This window comes from Babylonia areolata, chromosome 11 (genome assembly GCF_041734735.1).
Source record: "Babylonia areolata isolate BAREFJ2019XMU chromosome 11, ASM4173473v1, whole genome shotgun sequence".
NCBI classification, from domain to species: domain Eukaryota; kingdom Metazoa; phylum Mollusca; class Gastropoda; order Neogastropoda; family Buccinidae; genus Babylonia; species Babylonia areolata.
Window position 1 is genome coordinate 43,632,902 of NC_134886.1, and position 16,786 is coordinate 43,649,687.

The 16,786-nt window shown below is 38.3% G+C and overlaps 1 protein-coding gene across 3 annotated transcripts; it reads right to left on the reverse strand.

Annotated features, from left to right (window-relative positions):
• Window positions 1–3,096: 3,096 nt before the first annotated feature.
• Window positions 3,097–15,904, reverse strand: LOC143287762 (translocation protein SEC62-like). Of its 3 annotated transcripts, none has more exons than XM_076596038.1 (9): window positions 15,774–15,904; window positions 13,635–13,740; window positions 12,668–12,770; window positions 12,064–12,196; window positions 10,699–10,812; window positions 8,995–9,072; window positions 7,207–7,270; window positions 6,201–6,320; window positions 3,097–5,732 (listed from the first exon to the last, which is right to left on the reverse strand). In XM_076596038.1, exons 1-9 carry the CDS (start codon window positions 15,807–15,809, stop codon window positions 5,251–5,253), a joined length of 1,236 nt encoding a protein of 411 aa, XP_076452153.1. In that variant the 5' UTR covers window positions 15,810–15,904; the 3' UTR covers window positions 3,097–5,250. The 3 variants fall into 3 exon arrangements, with proteins under 3 accessions (XP_076452153.1, XP_076452152.1, XP_076452154.1); XM_076596037.1 differs by having other exon boundaries at window positions 12,058–12,196; XM_076596039.1 differs by having other exon boundaries at window positions 12,058–12,196; window positions 15,702–15,813.
• Between the last annotated feature and the right edge of the window lie 882 nt (window positions 15,905–16,786).

Below are 16,786 nucleotides of genomic sequence, written 5' to 3' on the forward strand. Positions count from 1 at the left end.
TGAAAATCTAGAAGTCTTATGATAGAGGCGAGATGGCTGAATTTCTCGTTTCCGTTTCTCATAAGCGCGATCGTTTTGGCGATTTTTAGCTATCTCTAACGAAGTCTTTCTCGTCTGTGAAAATGATCCTTTTCACATCATTAGCCGAGTAGCGAACATTCAAGTTACGGCAGCAAGTTTTTCTTTTCCCTCTAACATTTTGGTCCCTTCTTGATACCCGTATCCTCTTGAAGGGCTTCAGCTCCAGTTCTTTCGCCATTCTTTGCACAGAAGACTTGCTCACTTGTAAATAGCTTGCGACTTCTCTAAGAGATTTGTGGGTCCCTGGGTTCTCCTCCTGGGATTGAATCAGTTCTTCAACACGGTCCTTGTTCTCCTCCGAACATGCAGTTTTGGGTCTCCCATTGCCAGTTTTACGTGCTACTGACCCTGTAGTGTGTATTTTAGCGATAAGTCTATTTTCAGTGACATGGCTTCCACCTCTTGCCTGGAAATTCCTTTATGATCCCTCTTCCACCCCAGACTTTCTCCTTGAAACAGTTTTCAATGGTAACCTTATCACTTTCACTCAAAGGCATGGCCGATCCTTCCAAACTGAAACTTTTGACAGAACTGATTTTGGATACAGACGACAAGAAAAAAAAATCAATAGACTTGACACCCAGACAGGCTATTTTTAAACCGACACTGACTGACAGATGCCAGCACCTGGCAGCTGGTATGAACATGATGATGGTCACATTACACAGCTCTGATATTGGATTTTTTGACATGCTGTTTTGAATTTGACAATACTCGCATAATGTACGTCCGAACTTTTAGATATTTTGCAGACTTGTTGGCGATACCCGAAGGTTACTGTGTGAAAATTTTCAATGAATTCGATTTCTCATTCACTGAGAAAATACTTGTCAAAAAACGGTTCACTTTTTGGGGGACACCCGATATATATCTCAGATTCTGCTCAGTGAAGGGCACACGGACTGAAAGGCCAGGGCCAGAAGGCTGGTCTCGTGGAAGAGGGTGACAAGAAAGACATGGTTAGGGCAGTCAGGAAGTTGTCTATGATGATGGATTCCAAAGTCCTTCTGATCTTCTCTATCTCCGTAAAACGCCTGTTCGACATGGGTCTGTGCCCCTTAAGGAACGGAGGTGCTCAGAGAACTGCAGGAGGTCCTTCCGATTGATTTGGAGGAACTCTTGCAGGAGTGGACCAGTGGCTAGCTTCTGATATATGAGTGATATGGATACTTATATAGCGCCTATCCTCGGTCGGAGACCAAGCTCTGAGCGCTTTACAAACATGGGGTCTTTTGCACAACAGGCTGCTTACCTGGGTAGAGCTGACTGACGGCTGCCATTGGGCGCTCATCATCCGTTTCCTGTGTCATTCAATCAGATTTCATGCACACACACACACTCAGACAGACATGTAAAACTTTACGTGTATGACCGTTTTGTTTATTTACCCCGCCATGTAGGCAGCCATTCTCTGCTTTGGGGGGTGTGCATGCTGGGTATGTTCATGTTGCCATAACCCACCAAACGCTGACATGGATTACAGGATCTTTAACGTGCGTATTTGATCTTTTGCGTGCGTATACACACAAAAGGGGTTCAGGCACTAGCTGGTCTGCACATGTGTTGACCTGGGAGATCGTGAAAAATCCCCACCCTTTACCGACCAGGCGTTGTCACCGAGGTTCAAGCCTGGGACCCTCAGGTTAAGTCCAACGCTTTAACCATTCGGTTAGTGGTGGGTTCTCCTGTGGAAAGGAAGTATATCTCTTTTGAAGGGTTTCCCTCTCTCTCATGCAGATGGGACTGAACTGGCAGGTACTTCCTGGTATGGCTGGCCCCTGACGTGTGCTTGATTAACCCCTGATGTGTGCTTGATTAACCCCTGACGTGTGCTTGATTAACCCCTGATGTGTGCTTGATTAACCCCTGACGTGCTTGGTTAACCCCTGACGTGTGCTTGCTCATGATGAAGAGCATCTCATCAGGGAAGACTGGAAAAGGGAAGGGTGAGGGCCGTAATGAGAACTCTCGGAGGTCTTCTGTTTCTGCGAGCTTGGGTGGACCCTGGTGCTGCACCTACCGGACCCTCACCAGTGCAACAGAGGGGGTTCACCCTCTGTGGATGTATTGTCCGTGTGATGGTCAGTGTGGGCAGGTGGTGGAGAGGGGACAGTCTGTGTGGGTAGTGGCTGAGGTGTGGGCATGATGAGGGGAGGTGTGGGAAAGCTTCCTGCAAAATGATGTATGCCCAAGGGAGGGGGTGTGGCACCAGACATGTGATGGGTGCACAACCAGCTGCTGCTGGCTGATCTGCCAGTGGCTGTCTGTGATTGCTGGCATAAATCCTGTATCAGGGCAGGATACGTTGTTACCCAAAACCGAAGTGAAAAAGGCATATTCCCCCTCCTCCCTCCCACAAACATGCGTGTGAGCACCAGCAAACATGCACACACACACATGCACATACATGAATACACACATATATTTTCTCCTGTGCTAGTAGAGGCTGATAATGTCTCATATACAACAAAAGATTACATGCTTTCAAGAAAATGTTATGCAAAAATGTTTGTCTTGGGTAAACAGATCACACTAAACTATGTTTTATTTCAGTGTCAGAGGATAGTTTTCTCCCAAAGAAAGAATAAATATATCTGCATGCATGTATACAGCATGTGCAAGTGTTTACAAACACATACAATAAACAAATATTTCATTAAAAAAGCAGTTGTATGAATGGATAGAATGACATGATGGTTGCTTTGGCTCACAGTGGTATATTGCAAACAAATATGGCTTCCCAACCTCTTGCAACAAGTTCATAAAAGATATGTAGTTTCTAATCAAGCTGCTTCATCACAAAAAACGAAGTCTGGGGTATCATTACAGGGTATTGGTGCTCCTACATCTCTTGTTCTGTTGTTGCTGCTGTGTATACATGTGAAATGACTGACTGGTGTCTTCCATAGAAGGAGGAAATCTGTTTAAGGTAAGAAGTTGAAAAAACCCCAAAGAGAACAAAATAATAATAGAGCACAGAGTTACACAACATCAGTGACACCTCATACGCTGTCATCATAAAGTATACTTTATTATTCATCAACAGCAATGAATCAGTCGCAGACAGGCATGCTCTGTAAAACACATCTGCTCTGAGAAACAGTTAAGACCAACAAATCTTTTCATAAATAAATACATAAATATAGATCATTAAAAACAAATGCATTTCATGTGCTATGTATGTTGTAAACTCTGAAAGACTCCCAGCTGTGGCCATCTCAGAAATGACTGTTCCTGTTTTGTTAACATCGAGATGGTCTGCACTGACAAACATGTATGAGATACGAACTTCTTCTGCAGGAGAACACTTAGAAAAGAAATCAGCAAGAGGTTTCCAGGTTGTCAGAAGTAACAATATCTTCCCCTCTATCAAGTGAGATTCCACACCCGAGTGTGATGATTAACAAGTCAAGTTTTTAAATTTTTTTTTATATGTCAATTCTTCTGCACCAGTTACATACTTACAAGACTCATCACCATTCAAATGTTTTTTTTTTCACCGTATGTTCATGGGCAAACTGATTTCGATGAGTGTGCGGGATGGGTGAGGAGATTGCTGCATAATCTTACATGTCTGGGTATATTTCTGTAAATATGCATTGTGTGTCCATGTTTGCACACATGCGCATGGGTGAATAAACACATTGTTTTGCAAAATCCTTTCTCAATTCTTTTTTACAAAGAAAAATGTATGAGAAAATAGTGTGTGTGCGTGTGTGTGTGTGTGTGTGTGTGCACACGTGTGTACATTCTTTTCCAATATCACTGTTCCATACAGGACATACAAGTTTTTAAACAGAGCTAAAAAAAAAAAAAAAAAAAAGAAAAGTGTTTGAGTGTGTATGTGACTAAATGAACACATTCTTTTGCAATATCCTCATTCCAGAACACAGGCTTTTTTTTTTAAACAAAGAAAAAGATGTAAATTTGAAAAAAAAAAGGTATCACCACGACCAAAAATATCATTAAATCAATAGATGAGAACTTGATTGATCAGCAACAAGTGTACAATTCATCACTGATAACACGACTAGAGTTTGAATAAATTCATGGGCCTCAAGTAACAGAATACTGTTACACAGATTGCACAAAAGGATTCATGACCAAATCTACCAAGGTTTCCAAACATTCCACATGGGGTTTTCTTTCTTTGTTATTTTTAACTGAAAACCTTCAAATGTTTACAATATTCCATTTCAGTCAGCTTTCTGCATTTTTCTCTGAGCAGCATTCACTGATTTACTTGACAGCAACATTTAAAGAGCGGAACATGCTTCACAGTAAAACATGACCTTGATCAGAAAGACTGTGTTAAAAATATTCCAACCCATTCAGACCTTAGAAGTTTACAACCTTGACAGTCTTCCCTGCCATTCTGATGCAGAAAAACACAAAATATACTGAGATTGACCGAATCTAGTCTCAAGCAGATACAAGTGAAATACCTGGAAATATTGTGAAAGTTAGTTCCCTTTGCTTTGAGTTTATGCACGTGTGGAAACTGTTTTAATGAAACAAATTTCAATGCCTGGACAATGCTCAGATGCGGGATTCAATAATTAAAAGCTTTTTTAACCGTTCTTTCCACCCCCAAGAAAACCAAAATTTTACCCTGAGCACAAGAGTCATCAGCAGGAAATGAACACAAAGCACCATTCTGAATATTTCAGCACCTGGTGAAATTCATAGTGTAAAAGGATCCAGGTCCCCCCTTTCTACATGACTAGAATTCCATACCATGGCAATGATATTGTTAAGTTACACATTACACAGATCATCTCTGTTCAGCAGCAGGGAACATTTGTGAATGATTTTTATCTTATCTGTGAGTGGTTTCTTTGTGTGTGTGTGCATGTGCGTGCATGCGCATGCATACATGAGAGAGAGACCAAGATACACAAACACAGAGAAAGGAACAGAGAAAGACAAAGACAGAAAGAGAACATATTTAGGCTTGTATTTGTGCAGGTTATTTTTTTGTGTTTGCACTTACTTTGTATGTGATATGTTTATACAAGAATGTACACATGCAAACATGTGAGAAAGTGAGTATCATCACTGTATATGTCTGCCTAAGAATATCTGAGGTTTGTATCTGTATGTGAGTGTGCATCTGCACAAATACATGAAAATGTACATGTGTTCTAAAGCCCTAAAAGCAAATGTGCATTATTTGTCCTTTTTCAGTTCCGCATCTTTCCCATCATCTTCTTCTTCATCCTCTTGCTCTTCATAGCCCTCCTCCTCCTCCAACCCATCATTTTCATCCTCATCCTCCTCATAATCTTCCTCCTCATCTTCAGCACCATATTCCCCTTCCTCCTCCTCTCCCATTTCTCCATTTTCCTCACTCTCATCTTCATCTCCTTCCATCCTGTCTCCCAACTCCTCTTCAAGATCTGCTCTGCCGACCATTTCAAACTCTGGATCACTCTCAGTGTCACTGGACTTGCTCTTTTTCTTGGCCTTTCCCTTGGACTTTTGGCTGGACTTGGCCTTGGACTTCCTCTCCTCTCTGACTACCACATCGTGCTTGTAGAGGGGCCGGAACGACTCCAAGAAGCTGACATCCTCCGTGAGGTTGGGCAGCAGCCAGAAGTGGTTGCGTCCCAAAGTCAGCATCCAGATCACACAGAACAGGATGAGCCGCACTGAGGACCCAGAAACAGGCAGACTGATACATTGTTTCCAAACAATAATACACAGAAAGAAGAAAATGATTAGATTCAGACGAGTGTCCCTGGGAACAAATATTGAATCTGGTTCAGATGATGCACCATTAAAATTAACAAGAATGTTATCTACTGCCCACTGTATGCAAAATCCCCCTACAACATGCAAGTACATCAAAATATGAGATACATCAGACACTTATTAATTCGATACATTTTTTCTGCAATCAAGAGGAAAGAATAAAAAGCTTTCCTGACTCTCATATAAAACCAAGATAACATTAGTGGCCATAATCCTCAGCATCTACTCATTTGATCTCAATTGTCTTTTTGACATAGTGAACATGAATGTGAAATCTGGGAACCTACAATTCAGGAATACATGATGCACCTGTACATAAGACAAACAAATAAGCAGGAAACAAAGAACAGACAAAGGATACTCACAGACAGCTAATGAGAGAATAAACCCAACAAATCCAGCTCCAGACAGGCTGAAGTAGTAGACACCAATACGCACAGACTCCGGCCACAGTGGGAACAGACACAGTGCTGTGACTCCAAACACTGCAACATAAACTATACTGCTCACTGCCTGTTCCTTATGACTTTGTTACAGCACTCTGCAATGTAATAGTGTGTGAACTAGAACTGGTCATTCTCATTATGTCCTGCGATTATTTGAATTCATGTTATAACTCACTGCTCATTACACTCCCGAAGATGAATTTGGCTGCCTAAATGAGGAGTTTGTATTATACTCCCTCCCAGTTTGGTTAAATATACTTACTGTGTCAAACTGACGCAAACCAGGCCTATCTGTTTGCTCTTCTTGGCCAGAATTTTGTGTCAACTCAGTGATAAGATGTCTCCCTAATAGTCTGCCATCTGCTAGCAAGTCAAATGCCATTTCTGCCTGAAGCTAATTACTCATTCTAAATGGCAAAGTAAAAAACAATTTTCATATAAAACTCTATTCACAGATACAAGTGAACTGAACTACTTGGAAAAGATTGCAATAAAAAAAAATAAAGAGCATAAACAGTAAATGACATGAGAAATATATCACTTTTATAAAATTGAGCATCAAAACATTTGTATAGGATTAACAGCCTACAGGGCCTATAATGCACAGCCACCATCACTGTGAATATTTTACTGTCTGGTACCACTGATCTCTGATGTGCTTCCTCCAATTCCAAATGAACTTAACGCAGTCAAAGAGATTTTTCATCAGTTCAACAAAAATATGCCCCCAAAACAATACAGGCGAATAAATGCTGCTGTTGACATTTCACACATTGATAATTTAATATGGGTTTCAATAAAATGCATGTTTTGTTCTTGATGAGGAAGATAAAATAAGTGCAGTATGGTTTATAAAGGAATGAACCATTCTTCCACCTTAAATCTGATCAGACTATTGAGTGAAAAAAACCCAACAATTACTCACCTATCAGAAATCCAATGAAAAGAGTCCTGGCACTTGGTGGGTCATAAATCCATACATAAACATTCTGTGCAGATACAAGGAAAAGAACAAAACAGAAAGCAATGATATATTTTCACCACACTCCTGAAATCTGAATTCACTTTTAAATTCTATAATGCATGCACCGTGCCCTGAAATGTATTTTCCCCATAAAATTTCAGTGAAATCCTAGACACTGTTAGACTCATATAATCTTTACTGTTATGGCAGTCTCGCTTCAGAAGGCATGCTCAGAAAAAAAATATCTTGGCATTCATCACTGGTGACTTAACTCCATGGCTGCCACCTCTGTTAAATCACTGGAGCTCTCAAAACCTTCTGTGACACCCATCTTTGTTAAATTAACAGAGGTATTTCATCAAACATTTGTGCCTATTGAAGACTGGAGACAACTGTCGACAAACTCAGAAAAGGTTCATGTAAATTATTTGTTTCCCTTTTCCAGCTGTCTGAGTTAAACAGGTCTTGCATTTTTTTCTCTCCAGGAACTGAAACCAGACTTCTTCAAAATGTTGAAACCATTATCATCTTGCACTTGCAATTCTTTTTAACGTTTGGGGAAATTATAAATGAAACGGACAGTGATGAAGAAAACTTGAATGATTCAGAGGACAGTTCTGATAATTATGATGAAGAAGAGACCAAGGTTTCTTGCTAATTTTTTGTTTGTTTCTATGCTGAGTGCTTGTGAGTTTGCAAAAACATTCACAAAATATTATAAACATGTAATAGTTTCAATAAATACTCAACAAAAACAAAGTGAATCCTTATGCTTTATTCCCATGTGAAAGTAGAACTTATTATGCATCACTCAGTGCAATTTTGTGCATAATTCCCACAAACAGAAAAGCTACAGTAGTGTTTCCAGTACATTTTACTGACTCAGCTTTTTGTCCTCAGCATATCATGTACTATGGCTGACCTAAAATAAAATGCTGGCAGTCAAGAGGTTAATTGATAACATTTTCCAACAGACCTTTGTGAGACTGTCACCAAGATCCCATTTACCATACTTGGTAAATGTTACCCAAAGGAACACACAGATCTACAAAAGCTGCATCATGCATTAGGACCTATGGTAGTTGTGGTTCCTGATGCGATGTCCATTTTGATATAACTTTATCAAACACACTATCTTTCTCAAGATTAAAGATCTAATTCCCTTTCACCCTTTTTGGGCTACGGAGGATTACAAACAAAAGAATAATCATGAAAAACAACGAATACCCGAAATGTATTAAAAACTCATGTAGCGAATAAAATGTAAAATTTTCCAAATTCATATGCATGCTCAAAGCATGCCAAAACTATAAAACTGTCCATTCCTTTTGTCTTCAAATACAGTACTAACTATGAAGCTGTGCTTATCATTTTCAGCCTTATAGTCTCTAACAGACATCTGATATCTTTATGAATTTTTAGACAGAAGGCAAAAGGGTTTTTTTTTAGAATTTGAGGACATCAGTCAACAAATATTATGACATGCCCCAGGAAGACACAAGTTTTGAGGAAACAATTCACTGTCATAAATCATTATAATGGGGACATTCAAACACAAACAAACACACAGTCACACAATTACAAAACTCTTTTTGTTTACGCACCTGAAAAACTATTCCTAATTTTCAAACAATATCAAAACTTTCCCTGGAGCTGCTGGTGTAAGCAAAGTGTAAAATATCACCTTCTTGACAAAGATGCTATACACCTGGCACAGATACTAAACAGTAAACAGATATGTTGTCTTACCTCTTCCCCATCCAAAAACCTCTGATCGTCGGTCATGACAAGCTTCACAGGCTTCTCTTTCTTCTTCTTCTGTTCATCCTGTTTTATAAACAACGTCATTGGTTTTCTGACTGGAGAAAATTAAAAGAAACAAGTCTTTTGAATGTTTGCAGTCATGATTCAGGCATACAAATGTATTCACACACAAGCATGCAACTTCACATGCACTATGCATGTGCATACATAGACACAACCACAGACATTTATATGAACTCACAAGGTGTGACAATGTGATTTGCCTATGTTTCCAATCCAAATAGTACAAAAGTACTGCAGTTTATGCATGCATATATGTGTGAGTAAAGTTGTAAAGATATTCACAATGAAGTAAACATCTCTCTCTCTCACATCCAATATGACATTGCTACTACTACAATACACATTCATTTTAACATATCACATGCATGCACAAACTGCACAAGTACATGGTACCTTCAATGGCGTTTCCTGCAAATGTTGCATTTATTTCAATTCAAGATACCCAAAGCAGAAATGTCATAGTAGATGAGTGCTATAGATGTTGATAATGATGACTGCATTGATGCTGCTGTCCTTATTTCTGTTGCTGGCATTCGTCTTATGCATTCAATACATATCCAAACCAAATGCTGTGAAAGGTGGCCCAATTCCCAACCACAAAAGCTGAACTGAGTAGAACTAAGTGTTACATTTTGTCACAACAGATTTCCTTGTTTGAAATTTGGACTGCCCTTCCCCCCCAAAAAAAGCATCACCACAAAGCAAGCAGCGTCAACCATTTTTTCTGCTCAATGCAAGTGTATTTATTTTACTATCAAAGTGAATTTTTCTTCATAATTTTGACAGGTATAACCTTCTACTGCAGTGGGTTCTTTTACGTGCGCTCAAGACCCTCAAGGACAATGTACTGGCAGATAAGCCTTTTAACCCTCTCAGAGCCAAGCCTATTTTATGCTCAGTGACAACTATTTGCCATGGGAGGTTTTGGTCACAGAAGATATTAACCCCCCCCCCCCCCCCCAAAAAAAAATCTTGCATGGATATATCTGCTACTGGTAACCTGGATCCCAGTACTACCTGTCACAGGGTCAAATTGCTGGCGACTAAACCAGCACCCCCACCAGTCCTCTCAGGAGGATGGTGAGGAGGGTGGCTAGACACCCTGGCGGAATCAAATGACCCATCAAAGGGCACCAGCTCTGGAGAGCTACCTGCAGCCACCTAGCTAAGGGAGTAAACCATGACAGAAAATCCGGTGTGGGGCCACTAAGGCGGTTGGATGGCAAACTTTGTCACTTTCTGGCAGCTCCTGCGGCCGCGTTGGCACCAAAATATAACAGCCTTGCTGTTCCTTTGGATCTGTCAGTGAGGTGCAGAGGGGGGACAAGCTGCATGGGCAACAGCCTGTCTTCCATATTACATTGCCCAGGCTTATTTATGACAATCTCATAATGAATTAAATGATTTTGCGTTATGAAAACCTCCTTCAATGACAGACGGAAATTTCCATCCTGGGGCACTTTTTTGCACACTGGAAGGGCACTCATGAGGTTAACCATTCTGCCACTTTTCTTCTAATTATAGTAAGCAACAGCCAATCTATATCCGTTAACCATTCTGCCACTCTTCTGATTACAAAAAGCAAGAATCAGTTTATATCCATCCTGACTAGTTAACTCCTTTCACCTTTTTCTCTTCCTTCTTCTCCTCTGTCTTCCTTTCCTTTGTGGTTTCTTCACCCTCAGTGGTCTTGTCTGGTTCTGCTTCTTGCTCTTGTTTCTCTCTCTTGTTCTTCCTCTCCTGCGCAAATGTGAAGCAAATGCACTGTTCGCAAAATGTTTCCACACTTCTTGGTGGAAATCATGTCAACTTTCTCAGTGAAACAACTTATTTGCTGTTTGACGGGGTTGAAAGAAAGAAAGAAAAGAAAAGAAAAAAATCTAAACAAACAGACAAAAACCTGAATAAAATTTCATGAGACTGTACCTTTCCAAAAGCTCTTCATGGATTCATAACCAAACTCTTGTAACTTCTTGCACTATCTTGTTCCTTCACAGAATTCACTTTATAAACTTTTTTTTCTTGCTACAGTCAGTGGACTTGACAGCTAGCTTTCTTTTTACAAACTAATAAGAGCATTCAATTTTTGACACACTGTGATCAAGCCTATCACACGCTCCATCCCTTCACACAAGCGGAGTCATGAGCTGTTACATTTGCACTGTTCCATTAAAATGACATAACAAGCTCAAAGCACAAACAAAACTACAATGTGAAGCTTGGGATAATTATGACTGGAGGTGAACATGAAATCTAGCGACACACTGCATCAAACTGACACAAAAACTTAAAAAGCACCAAGTCAGTGCTGGTCAAAGGGAAGCAACTACAAAGAAAACTGCAGTATCCTAGACACATGGGTTATCTCCATTTGACTGACACTGGCACAGGAGTACGGTCAAGATCTGCAAAATGAATATCACCACTGACATGTGAGGAGACAAAATATTTCCTTTGTTATGAATTGTCACCATGTAACCCAGTATTACCTTCCACATGTGGGGAGTAAAACTGACAAGAAATCTGAACTGGGAGAGGGACAGGCTCTGCCAGATTTGACCTACTCAGGACACACTGAATCACAAAATCCAATGGCCTTGCTAAAACAATCTTGCAAGGAACTGTTGAGAAGGTGGGCAGGGTAGGTATGTATGGGGGGAGGGTTGGGGGTGGGTGGGGTGGGGGTGTGGGAGAAGGAAGGAAAGAGAGGAAAAAACAAACAAAAAACACAGATGGACTTATAACATTGCAGAATGGACAAGATATTCATTTTCAAAGACCCAGGCTTTGAGCCAGGCTTTGACACACAATTCAAAGACCCAATCTTTGACAAACAATCACAAGGCCTAGAAGAATCTGGTGAACAGATCTTCTAAAAGGCACCCCAGTGTTTCTTCACAGAGTTGAGGGAGAGGAAGAAGAAGCATATCAAAATTATCCTGAAGAACAAATGTACCATTTTCAATTCGTATTCCACACACTCACCCTCACTTCATCGCCAGTGCCCCCATCTTCTTTCTCTGAGATGTCCTTGACCTTCTTCTTCTTGGACCGGTCTCCCTTGTCTTGATCCTTTTTGCGCTGGACCCATTCAGCACGGTGAAACAGGCCTTTCTCCAACAATCTGTTTTAACACAAGGAGTGGTACGGCAGACATGTCAAAGGACAAAACACAAAATTAGAACACTTCTCTCACCCCCAAAATCTGTATATGGTGTATGTCAGAATTAACCTAAGATCTGCATTAAAGATAACACTGACCAAAACACCAATTCAAATCAAGTTGACCTCAATATGCACTGACAGTTTCAAAGTATTCTGTCTACACTACAGTGGGGAAAAAAATCATACATTAAATGTCCATTTGTTTTTCTGATCAGTTGATTTGTCTCATTAAAAGAAGCTCCAATTATGCAGTCAGGGGCATGCCCTTATAAAAGTTAAAGGCAATAAAACTTAAAATAGCAAATATCAACCACAAACTTAGTATGTATGCAAATTCTCCAATGGTATATGTACCTGAAATTAATTATCAAACACACTTACGATACACATATGAAACACACACATACACATACACACACAATCTCCTGACCTGTGGCAGTAACTAACACAGGAGCTTCTGTTGACAAACAGTGGTTCTGTAGCATTTTTAGATGACCACTTTGATTCTAGAAGGGCATCAATAGCAGGAGATGCTGAAAAAGAGACAGTGCATATTCATATACATACGCATGATACATAATGCATAGTAATTCGTATTGTTACAATTAACACCACAGTACTATTTTCATACTTTGATATTCTAACCATCATCTATCACCCTTTTCAATGGTTCTTTGGAATATATGAAATCTTTAAATTTCATTGATAAAATAATTTCAAAACATTTGCTTGGTTTATAAACTCTCTCTGAAAATATGTAGAAATTAAAATATCTACAGATCTGTGGGTTAGATAATCTGATTAGGGTGTACCGACACACATGATCAAACCACATATATACACAACATATATTCAACATCATAGTAACTTTTACTGTTACAAGTAACATTATATATGATGTATTATTCATATTATGAAAATTACAACAAAGTGAAATCAAATTAAGTATTTCTGTGCCAAAAAGATTGTGTTCAATAAGTGCCATCTGGAAACTGCACTTAAACATATATATATGACATGAAAGACTAGAAATGTTGCAAAGGCTTCTGATAATAACCTAAACTACACTTAAATGTGTATATGACATGAAAGACTATAATTGTTGCATAGGTTTCTGATAATAACCTATGATGCAACACGATAATCTTTATGATCGAATGTGATATGATACCTTTTCAAAAGAATATGTGATAAGACTACAAAAGAGCAATAGATATAAAACAACACATACGCCCCAGCGATGTAAAGTCGTCAAGCTTTTTTTTTTTTTTTTTTTTTTTTACCTTTACTCATATATAAGACATTTAAAACTTTAACGGTGCAGCTTAATCATAGAATAGTTTAGACTAACATGAACTAATATGAAGCTCAATACTGTTCAAAAAGAAAGCCCTCACCAAAGAAGCACTGGACTTTCATGCCATGCAGCTTGGCTTCCTTTACAGGAACATTAAAGCGGAGAAATTTGGCAACAGCACATTCCTCCTTAGTTGGTTTTCCATCCTGAAAAGTAACAACAACAACAACAATAATAATAATAATAATAATAATAATAACAATGATAATAAATAATGGATACTTATATAGCACACTATCCAGAAATCTGCTCTAGGTACTTTACAAAAACACTTTTGTTTACATAATGCATTACATCAATGTTACATACACACACCAAAATGTGACTAAAAAACTACACACACACACACACTGCATTCATACATTTTAACAAATATATATGCACATAGCAGCTATGGCAAAAGTATGGTAAAACAGAATGAATATGATAAACAAAACAACTAAAGATATGTATCTGCATGTCTGCTAAATTGTAAACTTCATTATGTAAACATACAGTGCATACCTCAATTACTTAACCAATTAACAACAAGCAACTGTTAAAATTACACAGTTTTATTTCATTTATAATCTATAATTATCAAAGCAACTGGATTACACAAAAATTACAAGACTTTTTCTCATTTTCTTTCTTTGCTCTTTTGTTAAAGCACAGCTGAGTATATAATAGGGCCTTATCGGGGCAGAAAGTTTCTCCAAGATAATGCATTATCTTTTCATAAAAAAGACAAGAAAAAAAAAAGAATTACAATTTATATGATCAGCTCAACAGCTAATAAGCATTACTGTGCACCAGTACATCAGAAAAGAGAGGAAAGATGTCTGGTCTCATAAACAGCATTAGCAATGGCAGAAACCATAAGGTTTCAATGATGAATTCATGTTGTGTGTATAAATTTTGTGTGTGCATACAAAACATAAATCATTTTGTGTTTTGTTGAATGCCTGTGCAGGGCTATGTATGGAAAATTTCATTTTAGTGTGTAGAAATATTATTAAATATATTTTAGTAATTCACATAATGAATAAATAATAATGGATTCTACATGTGTCTATGGCACTAACGGAAATATTTTACATGCAAAGGTGCTAAATGAATTACTATATAGTATAATCTTAAATATTATTACATTTTAATGGTGTGGGTGCACTTTCAAACTGACACTGTAATATCTACATCTTAAAAGAGTGGAGTACAGGGAAGAGAGAAGCAACATTGATATAACATTTTTTTTGTAATCTATCATGATTCTAATCTAAGTATCCAAATTATCAAAAGAAAAGAAATGATCAGACATATTCTGATACATGTAGTTGTAAAAAAAATTTAAGAAGGTACATGAATTTGAACATACTGAGGTTTGGTATGATTTGAAAGTGCCATCAAAAATGAAAAATCTGACATTGTGCCACATGTATATAAATACAATAATACCAGTGAGAAAAATAATTTCTGAATCTTGTGAATGTTAATTGTTAAAAATATTGTATTAAATGAAAAACTTTAGTATATATTATTTCCAATTTGTGACATGTAGTTTTTCATCTGTATATATTGGTGCTTATAAATTATAAGCACCAATATAATATTAAGTATTCTTTCTCTACTGGTATAAGTATTATCAAATGTATATCTTGCTTCAAAACAAATTGGTATAACAGCTGTCAGTGCCTTTTTTTTCCCTTCTAAATGTTTATGTGGATCGTGGTTTTCTTCATGCATAAACGTGACTTTATTATTCATCAACTGACTTTTCTTTGCAGAAAGACTAAGAAAACTTTTACATCAACTTAATCTTTTTCTGCAACTTTCAGTTTCATCCACCAGCACATTTCGCCGCAAATAGTAAACTTGTTTGATTTACATGATTTAACTGAAGACTGAAGAAGGAAAATATATTATGCCGACCTCTCTTGACCCTGCTAGCTTTACTTCAACAACTTTTTGTCTCCGTCCCTGTGGAACCAAACCACCTGAAATGTAGCAGCTGTTCAGTGCAGACGACATGCATCGTGACACCACGCAACGGTCACAACTGTGACAGAAGTTGTCATTTTTCTTGCACTCTAAAAACGGTGAATGACAAAGAAATACTTCAATCGCTCACCAACACAGGAGGCATGATTCTGCTCAAATGAGTCTAGTCTGAGGCGGCCAAATTCACGCAAACATTACTTACTTCTTCAACTTCTCTTCTGTTCTTACTATCTGCCATGACAGCTGATGTTTAGCATCGGCCTCGCTGTCGGGAGTTTTATTTAGCTTACGACTTTTTGCCGAAATTTTCACTTTACACTGAATGAAATCTCTCTCTCGTTGGGTTACGCTGCTGGTCAGGCAGCTGCTTGGCAGATGTGGTGTGGCGTACATGGATATGTCCGAACGCAGTGACGCCTCCTTGAGCTACTCATACTGATACTGATACTAAATCTCTCTCTGCCCGCTCTCTCGACACAAAACGATCACTTATCGCTGCTTCACCAGGTTCGTGATGAAAATACTTTTTTTTAAAACAGATCTGAGCAATTCCAGTCCGTCAGTCGTGGGTCTATAACATCACCGACCCTTATCAAGCTATCGAATACTGGTTAAATACTTTCACTGAAATATACAACAAACATGCTCCACTCAAAACAAAGAGAGTAAAACATACCCGGCACGAACTTGAACAACCATGGTATCAGTATCAGTAGCTCAACGGAGGCGTCACTGCGTTCGGCGGACATAATTATACTCTGAACCACATCTGCCAAGCAGATGCCGTAGTGCCTGACCAGCAGCGTAACCCAACGCGCTTAGTCAGGCCTTGAGAAAAAGTGAAATAAAATAAAATAAATAAATAAATAAATGAATTTTAAAAAAAGAAAAGAAAAGAAAAAACAAAACAAAACAAAAACAACAACAACAAAAACACACACACACAAACAAAAAAGTAATAAAAGAAAAGAGTATAAAGAAATAAGTTAAAAAAAGAAAAGAAAATATAAATACATAAAAAAAACTACTACTACTAATAATAATATTTATAACGGGCGCAAAAACTTGATGAAGTCAACTATAAGCGTACGAAAAAAAAAGACAAAAAAAAGACAACAGTGATGATAAATAAGCAAATAAATGTAAAACATGCAGACACACATTCACACACACATGCATAACAGATATGCACCAAACATGCAGTTTCACAGATGT